Source organism: Nerophis ophidion, linkage group LG28 (genome assembly GCF_033978795.1).
Source record: "Nerophis ophidion isolate RoL-2023_Sa linkage group LG28, RoL_Noph_v1.0, whole genome shotgun sequence".
Classification (NCBI taxonomy): domain Eukaryota; kingdom Metazoa; phylum Chordata; class Actinopteri; order Syngnathiformes; family Syngnathidae; genus Nerophis; species Nerophis ophidion.
Window position 1 is genome coordinate 9,590,672 of NC_084638.1, and position 10,926 is coordinate 9,601,597.

The following is a 10,926-nucleotide window of genomic DNA, read 5'->3' on the forward strand; positions in this document are numbered from 1 at the left end:
ATATATATATATATATATACATACATGCGTATACATATATAAATACATACATATATACAGACACATAAATACACATATATATACATAAATATACACACATACATACAGTACATACAGATATGTGCACGTACAAAAATGCGTACATATAGACTTATATATACATACATATATACATATATATATATACATACTGTAGAAACGTATACATATATAAATAAATACATATATACACATATATATATATAAATAGACATATATACATATACATGAACAAACACATATATACATACATATACATAAATATACACATATATACACACAATACATACAGATGTGTACACATTCAAATATATACACATATACATTTATATGTACATACGTATATACACACATATACATACTTACATAGTCTTACATATATAAATACATGTACATACATATGTATATAAATATAAATAAATACACATACATATATACACATACATATGCATTGATATACACATATATACATACATATATGTATACATGTACACAGACAGTACATACAGATATCTATAAATCTATAAATACAAACATACATATATATATATACATACATACATATATACATACATATATATATAATTACAAATATACATACATATACGTTTATATAAACATACATGTATATTATATATACATATATATATATATATATACATATATATATATTTATATATATATATATATATATATTTATATATATATATATATAGGTTTATTGGCAACACTAAAATTGGCCCTAGTGTGTGAATGTGAGTATGAATGTTGTCTGTCTATCTGTGTTGGCCCTGCGATGAGGTGGCGACTTGTCCAGGGTGTACCCCGCCTTCCGCCCGATTGTAGCTGAGATAGGCGCCAGCGCCCCCCGCGACCCCAAAAAGGAATAAGCGGTAGAAAATGGATGGATGGATGAATGGATGGATGGATATATATATATATATGCATACACACATACAGGTACATTCACATACAAATATACATACATATACATACTTATATGTATACACACATTATATATAAATAAATATGTATACATATGTAAATACATACATATTTATACAGACACATAAACACACATATACATATATACATATATACACATACAGTTATATATACATACAAATATATATACACATTCATTTTATATATATATACATACATGTACACACACACATATATACACATACGTATACATATATAAATATATATATGTATATAAATATACATATATACACATACATATGAATAAATATACACATATATACACATGCAGTTATATATACATACATATACACATACATATATATACACTATGTGTCAATTCATGAAGAAATATTTCTCCAAGACTTTATTGAGGTTGTAATAATTGCAACATCACATGTACTACACCTCAACAATCAACACCCACCTGGCCGCTAATCAATCAATAATCGATCCACAGCAAACTGCTGAGTCACTTACACCATTTATATATATATATATATATACACATATATATGTGTGTATATATGTATATATGTGTGTATATATGTATATATGTATGTATATATGTACATGTACAGTTACCATCAATCTAACACGATGAATAATGGCATCGTACTCGTATTCGTGGTTCCAAAAAGTAACATTTCTAATCCAAATCCTCCCAAGGTCGCTGGACAAAAACAAAGTACGGGGATGACGTCACCCAGCCCAGCCCCGGTGTACCTGAGACGTCCCCCGTGTTTGACTTACTCCGGCTCGCAGTCGCTTTGCACCGGCGGCTCAGTAGCGGCGGTCGGATCCATTCATCGAACTATCCCGGTGACGACATGCGCTCAAACGGGCCTCGACGTGGAATCGTGCTTCCCCTCCGAGCTGCGGGCGAGAGACTGCAATGTTTGCTAACTCGCACATTCTTTGGTCAGCTGACCGAGTACAAAGATTTTACCAAAATGACGCGATGGCTCACCCGACGAGAAAATAAAAAAATAAAAAAATTAAAATAAACGTGAATTAGAAAAAATAATAATAATAAGGCAACATGTTTCTACGCGATTTGAACATTTTGATATCTCTGAATGCGAAAATAAATTAATCGAAAATATTTGTGAAATATTCCGGAAGTATGGCGGATGCGGTAGACGTTTGGCGTGACAATTAAAACGTCAATCAAAGCAAATTATTGGGCTTAAATGGTAGAAGATGGATGGATGGTTCCGAATGCAGATTTTATCGTCTACTTTTTTTTTTAATTAGGTGCATTTATTTGAGTTATTCTACTAGTTAAGCGGTATTTAAAATAGTGGCAGAGTGGGACGTCAACTTTCTCCTCGGTGAACATCATTGTTTTTTGTTTTTTTATAAATATTATGAAACCTTTGCTTATAAATTGCAACATTTTTAAAAATAATTGAGGAATAATAAGAATAGATAACAACACAAAACAGCGGTGCACATCTTTGGTGGGCTGATCCTGATTTGCTTTGTTTTACCAGTTCCGACTTAAAAGTGTCATTTTAAAAAAATATATCTAAAAACATGTAAATATATAATTCGATTGTTAAGAAGCGCTATATTTAAATAGTGGAAGAGGGGGACGTCAATTTTATCCTCGGTGTACGTCTTTGGTGGCCTGATCCTTTTTTGTTGTTGTTTATTTTGCCAGTTCAGACTAAAATTGTACTTTTATAAAACACATTTAAAAACATGTAAAATTTTATAAATACGCGCTACAAATAATCAAAACTATAAATGCCATGTTGTTTTTTTATATATAAATATATATATAAATAAAATTAAAAGCTTGACCGGAATACAATTGATGTTGCACACGCAGAGGCTTGGTTTGTCATTTCCAACTAAAACTGTAATTTTTTAAATTATTTAAAAACATGTAGATTTATAAACAATCGCTATAATTAATTAAAGCTATAAATCCACGTGATAATAATGCTATGTTTTTGTTGTTTTTTTATTTTTGTTTTGTTTCATTAGAGCAGAAAAAAAAGCTTGACCGGAATACAATTGATGTTACACACGTAGTGGCTTGCCTTGTCATTTCCGACTAAAACTGTAATTTTTGAAATTATTTAAAAACATGTAGATTTATAAATATGCGCTTGAAGGAATTAAAGCTATAAATCTACGTGATAATAATGCCATGTTTATATATTTTATTTTTGTGATGCTTCATTAGAGCAGAAAAAAAAGAAAAAAAAGCTTGACCGGAATATAATTGATGTTGCACACGTAGTGGCTTGTTTTGTCATTTCCGACTAAAACTGTCATTTTTTAAATTATTTAAAAACATGTAGATTTATAAATAATCGCTAGAAGTAATTAAAGCTATAAATCCACGTGATAATAAAGCCATGTTTATATATTATATTTTTGTGTTGTTGTTTCATTTGAGCCGAGAAAAAAAAGAAAAAGCTTGACCGGAATACAATTGATGTTGCACACGCAGAGGCTTGTTTTGTCATTTCCAACTAAAACTGTAATTTTTGAAATTATTTAAAAACATGTAGATTTATAAATAATCGCTAGAAGTAATTAAAGCTATAAATCTACGTGATAATAAAGCCATGTTTATATATTATATTTTTGTGTTGTTTCATTAGAGCAGAAAAAAAGAGAAAAAAAAGCTTGACCGGAATATAATTGATGTTGCACACGTAGTGGCTTGTTTTGTCATTTCCAACTAAAACTGTAATTTTTGAAATTATTTAAAACATGTAGATTTATAAATAATCGCTAGAAGTAATTAAAGCTATAAATCTACGTGATAATAAAGCCATGTTTATATATTATATTTTTGTGTTGTTTCATTAGAGCAGAAAAAAAGAGAAAAAAAGCTTGACCGGAATATAATTGATGTTGCACACGTAGTGGCTTGCTTTGTCATTTCCGACTAAAACTGTCATTTTTGAAATTATTTAACAACATGTACATTTAAAAATATGTCCTAAAAGTAATTAAAGCTACAAATCTACGTGATAATAATGCCATGTTTATATATTTTATTTTTGTGTTGTTTCATTAGAGCAGAAAAAAAAGCTTGACCGGAATACAATTGATGTTACACACGCAGAGGCTTGTTTTGTCATTTCCGACTAAAACTGTAATTTTTGAAATTATTTAAAAACATGTAGATTTATAAATAATCGCTAGAAGTAATTAAAGCTATAAATCTACGTGATAACAATGCTATGTTGTTGTTTTATTTTTTTTATTTTTGTGTTGTTTCACTAGAGCAGAAAAAAAAGAGAAAAAAGCTTGACCGGAATACAATTGATGTTGCACACATAGTGGCTTGTTTTGTCATTTTCGACTAAAACTAATTTTTGAAATTATTTAAAATATGTAAATTTATAAATATGCGCTAGCAATAATTAAAGCTATAAATCTACATGATAATAATGCCATGTTTTTATTTTTTATTTTTGTGTTGTTTCTTTAGAGCACGAAAAAAAGAGAAAAAAACTTGGCCGGAATACAATTGATGTTGCACACGTAGTGGCTTGGTTTGTCATTTCCAACTAAAACTGTAATTTTAAAAATCATTTAAAAACATGTAGATTTATAAATATGAGCTAGCAGTAATACAATCTATTAATCTACGTGATAATAATACCATGTTGTTTTTATAAGTTATTTTTGTTTCATTTGAGCAGAAAAATTTAAATAAAAGCTTGACCGGAATACAATTGATGTTGCACACGTCGTCGCTTTTTTTTTGTCAATTCTAACTAAAACTGTAATAAAAAAAAAATTTAAACACATGCAAGTATATAAATTTCGATATTTAAAAAAAATCCATTCTTCTCCACTTTTTCACAAAAAAACTTTAACGTTTGTGGGTGAAAAAACGATGCATTTCACTCTAATAATATATTGAAAAACAAATGCACTAGCAATAATTAAATCTATGAATCTACATGACAATGATTCATTTGTATATGTTTATTTTGTTTCTTTAGAACACAAAAAAATTAAAAATTAAAAAATAAAAATGAAAAAAAAGCTTGAGCGGACTACAATTAATGTTGCACACAACATTTCTCATTTCTGACTAAAACAGTAATTTAAAAAAAAAATTTAAAAAGATGTACATTTATAAATATTGATATTTAAAAACAAATCCATTCTTCTTCACTATTCCACAAATACTTTTAAAATTTGTGGGGAGGGGGGCGGGGGGGCTGGGGGGAGTAATGTATTTCACTCTTATAATTTCTTGAAAAATAAATGCGCTAGTAGTATTTAAAATTATAGAAATCTACGTTATAATGATGAATGATGAATTTGTATATATATATTTTTAGTTTTTTATTAAAACAGAAAAATAAAATAAAAGCTTGACCGGAATACAATTGATGTTACACACGTCGTCGCTTGTTTTGTTATTTCCGACTAAAACTGTAATTTAAAAAAATTATTTAAAGACATGTAAATATGTAAATATCGATATATATATATTTTTAATCCATTCTTCTTCACTTTTTCACAAATAACTTTGACGTTTGTTGGGGGAAAAAAGATGCATTTGACTCTAATAATATATGGGGGGGGATGCACTAGCAATAATTAAATATTTAGATCTACATGATAATTATTGATTTGTATATGTTTATTTTGTTTCATTAGAACGCAAAAAATAAATAAATAAATAAAGCTTGACAGGAATACAATTGATGCTGCACACAACTGATCCGGATTCACTTGATTTGTCATTTCCAACTAAAACTGTAACTTTGAAAAACATTTAAAAACAAATTCCAATTATAAATATTGATATTTAAAAAATATTTGTATAAAATTCTACACTATTCCATAAATAACTTTATTTTGGGCGGGAAAAAGCAGTTCATTTCACTCTCATAATTTCTTAAAAAATAAATACGCTTGTAGTAATTAAAACTATAAATTTACGTGATAATGATGCATTTTTATATGTTTATTTTGTTTCTTTAGAACAGGAAAAAAAAAAAAAAAGCTTGACCGGAATACAATTGATGTTGCACACTCAGCCTCAAACGCTTGTTTTGTCAGTTCCGATTAAAACCGTAATTTAAAAATATATATATTTAAAAACATTTACATGTATTAATATCGATATTTAAAAACAAATTCATTCTCTTTCACTAATCCACAAATAACTTTAACTCTTGTTGGGGGAAAAATGCATTTCATTAAAAACACAACACAAAAGAAAAGCTTGACCGGAAGTGGGTTAATCCGGATTCGCCTTAATTGTCACTTCCGCCTAAAAGCGTAATTTAAAAAAATAATATTTAAAAAATGAAAAATATATGTATATTAATATTTTAAACCTAAGCCATTCTTCTTCAATATTCAAAAACAAAAAACTTTAACGTTTGCGGGGGGAAAACGATGCATTTCAATCTTATAATATATTGAAAAAATGTGATAGCAGTATTTAAAGCTATAAATCTACGCGATAATAAGGCCATGTTTTTTTATATGTTTATTTTCTTTCATTAAAACAGAAAAAAAGAAAAAAAAAGCTTGACCGGAATACAATTGATGTTGCACATGATTTGTCATTTCCGACTAAAATCGTAATTTAAAAAAATGTTTTTAAAACATGTAAATATATAAATATCGGTACTTAAAAACAAAACCATTCTTCTCTACTATTCTGCAAATAACTTTAAGGGTTTTGGACGAAAAAAAACAATGCAATTCACTGTCATAAGTTATTGGGGGGAAAATGAAGCTATAAATCGACGTGATAATAGTGCCTTATTCTTTTAATATGTTTATTCATTTATTTTTTTAGGACAGGAAAAACAACAACAACAACAACAAAAAAAGCTCGACCGGAATACAATTGATGTTGCACACGTAGTCGCTTGGTTTGTCATTTCCGACTAAAACTGTAGTTTAAAAAAATATTTAAAGACATGTAAATATCGATTTTAATGCATTTCACTCTCATAATTTGTAATTATAACTATAAATCTACGTTTTACTGATGAATTTTTGTATTTTTATTTTGTTTCATTAGAAAGAAAAAAAAGCTTGAGCGGAATACAATTGATGTTGCACACGTAGTCACTTGTTTTGTCATTTCCGACTAAAACTGTAATTTAAAAAAATATTTAAAGGAATGTAAATATTGATTTTAATACATTTCACTCTCATAATTTGTAACTATAACTATAAATCTACGTTATACTGATGAATTTTTGCATTTTTATTTAGTTTCATTAGAAAGAAAAAAAAAGCTTGAGCGGAATACAATTGATGTTGCACACGTAGTCACTTGTTTTGTCATTTCCGACTAAAACTGTAATTAAAAAAATATTTAAAGACATGTAGATATCGATTTAATTTAGTTCTTTAATAAGAAAATTGAACTTATTAGAAAGGAGATTAAAGACAATGCGTCCCAGCTACAACGGGGTTATAGTAACACAGATACGATTGTATATACGGCGGATACTGCAAATATCCAAAATAGTTTCTCTCGTTTTGATGAAATAACATTAGAAGGATTGTTACAATGTGTAAATGGAATAAAACAAACAACATGTTTACTTGACCCACTTCCTGGGAAACTTATCAAGGAGCTTTTTGTATTATTAGGTCCATCAGTGCTAAATATTATAAACTTATCACTTTCCTCGGGCACTGTTCCCGTTGCATTCAAAAAAGCGGTTATTCATCCTCTCCTTAAAAGACCTAACCTCGATCCTGACCTCATGGTAAACTACCGACCGGTGTCTCACCTTCCCTTTATTTCGAAAATCCTCGAAAAAATTGTTGCGGAGCAGCTAAATGAGCACTTAGCGTTTAACAATCTATGTGAAACCTTTCAATCCGGTTTCAGGGCAAATCACTCGACTGAGACAGCCCTCGCAAAACTGACTAATGATCTATTGCTAACGATGGACTCTGATGCGTCATCTATGTTGCTGCTCCTCGATCTTAGCGCTGCTTTCGATACCGTCGATCATAATATTTTATTAGAGCGTATCAAAATACGAATTGGTATGTCAGACTCAGCCCTGTCATGGTTTAACTCTTATCTTACTGATAGGATGCAGTGCGTCTCCTATAACAGTGTGACCTCGGACTATGTTAAGGTAACGTGTGGAGTTCCCCAGGGTTCGGTCCTTGGCCCTGTACTCTTCAGCATCTACATGCTGCCGCTAGGTGACGTCATACGCAAATACGGTATTAGCTTTCACTGTTATGCTGATGACACCCAACTTTACATGCCCCTAAAGCTGACCAACATGCCGGACTGTAGTCAGTTGGAAGCGTGTCTTAATGAAATTAAACAATGGATGTCCGCTAACTTTTTGCAACTTAATGCCAAAAAAACGGAAATGCTGATTATCGGTCCTGCTAGACACCGACCTCTATTTAATAATACAACTTTAACATTTGACAACCAAATAATAAAACAAGGTGACTCTGTAAAAAATCTGGGTATTATCTTCGACCCAACTCTCTCCTTTGAGTCACACATTAAAAGCGTTACTAAAACGGCCTTCTTTCATCTCCGTAATATCGCTAAAATTCGCTCCATTTTGTCCACTAAAGACGCCGAGATCATTATCCATGCGTTTGTTACGTCTCGTCTCGATTACTGTAACGTATTATTTTTGGGTCTCCCCATGTCTAGCATTAAAAGATTACAGTTGGTACAAAATGCGGCTGCTAGACTTTTGACAAGAACAAGAAAGTTTGATCATATTACGCCTGTACTGGCTCACCTGCACTGGCTTCCTGTGCACTTAAGATGTGACTTTAAGGTTTTACTACTTACGTATAAAATACTACACGGTCTAGCTCCAGCCTATCTTGCCGATTGTATTGTACCGTATGTCCCGGCAAGAAATCTGCGTTCAAAAGACTCCGGCTTATTAGTGATTCCTAGAGCTCAAAAAAAGTCTGCGGGCTATAGAGCGTTTTCCGTTCGGGCTCCAGTACTCTGGAATGCCCTCCCGGTAACAGTTCGAGATGCCACCTCAGTAGAAGCATTTAAGTCTCATCTTAAAACTCATTTGTATACTCTAGCCTTTAAATAGACCTCCTTTTTAGACCAGTTGATCTGCCGCTTCTTTTCTTTCTCCTATGTCCCCCCCTCCCTTGTGGAGGGGGTCCGGTCCGATGACCATGGATGAAGTACTGACTGTCCAGAGTCGAGACCCAGGATGGACCGCTCGTCGGGACCCAGGATGGACCGCTCGCTTGTATCGGTTGGGGACATCTCTACGCTGCTGATCCGCTTCAGATGGTTTCCTGTGGACGGGACTCTCGCTGCTGTCTTGGAGCCACTATGGATTGAACTTTCACAGTATCATGTTAGACCCGCTCGACATCCATTGCTTTCGGTCCCCTAGAGGGGGGGGGTTGCCCACATCTGAGGTCCTCTCCAAGGTTTCTCATAGTCAGCATTGTCGCTGGCGTCCCACTGAATGTGAATTCTCCCTGCCCACTGGGTGTGAGTTTTCCTTGCCCTTTTGTGGGTTCTTCCGAGGATGTTGTAGTCGTAATGATTTGTGCAGTCCTTTGAGACATTTGTGATTTGGGGCTATATAAATAAACATTGATTGATTGGTTGATTGATTGATTGATTGATTTAATGTATTTAACTCTCATAATTTGTAATTATAATTATAAATCTACGTTATACTGATGATTTTTTTTATTTTTATTTTGTTTCATTAGAAAGAAAAAAAAGCTTGAGCGGAATACAATTGATGTTGCACACGTAGTCGCTTGTTTTGTCATTTCCGACTAAAACTGTAATTTAAAAAAATATTTAAAGACATGTAAATATCGATTTTAATGCATTTCACTCTCATAATTTGTGATTATAACTATAAATCTACGTTATATTGATGAATTTTTGTATTTTTATTTTGTTTCATTAGAAAGAAAAAAAAGCTTGAGCGGAATTCAATTGATGTTGCACACCACTGATCCGGATACGCTTGAATTGTCATTTCCGACTAAAACCGTAATTTAAAACATTTTTTAAAAACATGTACATTTATAAAAATCGATATTTAAAAACGAAACCATTATTCTTCACTATTCTAAAAATAAGCTTGAAAAAAAAGATAAATGCGCTAGCAGTAATTAAAATTAAATAAATCTACGTTAGAATGATGAATTTTTATATATTTATTTTGTTTCATTAGAACAGAAAAATAAAATAAAAACGCTTGACCGGAATACAATTGATGTTACACACATCGTCGCTTTTTTTGTCATTTCCGACTAAAACTGTAATTTTGAAAATTATTTTTAAAGACATGTAAATACATAAATTTCGATATTTAAAAAATAAAAAATTCAATTCTTCTTAATTTTTGCACACATAACTTTAACGTTTGTAGGGGGAGAAAACGATGCATTTCACTTTATTAATATATTGATAAAGAAATGCGCTAGCAATAATCAAATCTATGAATCTACATGATATTGATTATTTTGTATATTTTTATTTTGTTTCATTAGAACACAAAAAAAAAATGAAGAATAAAAAATTAATTAAAAAAAGCTTGACCGGAATACAATTAATGTTGCACACAACCGAACCGGATCCGCTTGATTGGTCATTTCCGACTAAAACCGTAACTTTAAAAAAACATTTAAAATGATGTACATATATAGATATTGATATTTTAAAAAAACTAAGTATATATATAATTATTCATTATTCCATAAATAACTTTAACGTTTGTGGGCTGAAAAAAGCAATTCATTTCACTCTCATAATTTTTTTTAAAAACAAATACGCTTGCAGTAATTAAAACTATAAATATACGTGATTATGATTAATTTGTATATGTTTATTTTGTTTCATTAGAACATTTTTTTTTTTTAAAAAGCTTGACCGGAATACATTTGATGTAGCAC

At 30.7% G+C, this 10,926-nt stretch overlaps 1 protein-coding gene across 2 annotated transcripts in view; it reads right to left on the reverse strand.

Annotated features, from left to right (window-relative positions):
• The window catches only part of abhd4 (abhydrolase domain containing 4, N-acyl phospholipase B), a 15,302-nt gene extending 13,340 nt beyond the window's left edge, over positions 1 to 1,962 (reverse strand). The window contains exon 1 of one of the 2 annotated variants that reach the window (XM_061890305.1): positions 1,777 to 1,962. In XM_061890305.1, the coding sequence (XP_061746289.1) occupies positions 1,777 to 1,829 (53 nt within the window). In that variant the 5' untranslated portion in view covers positions 1,830 to 1,962. Of the gene's footprint in view, positions 1 to 1,749 lie in introns of both variants that reach the window. The other variant, XM_061890306.1, reaches the window with a different exon arrangement.
• Between the last annotated feature and the right edge of the window lie 8,964 nt (positions 1,963 to 10,926).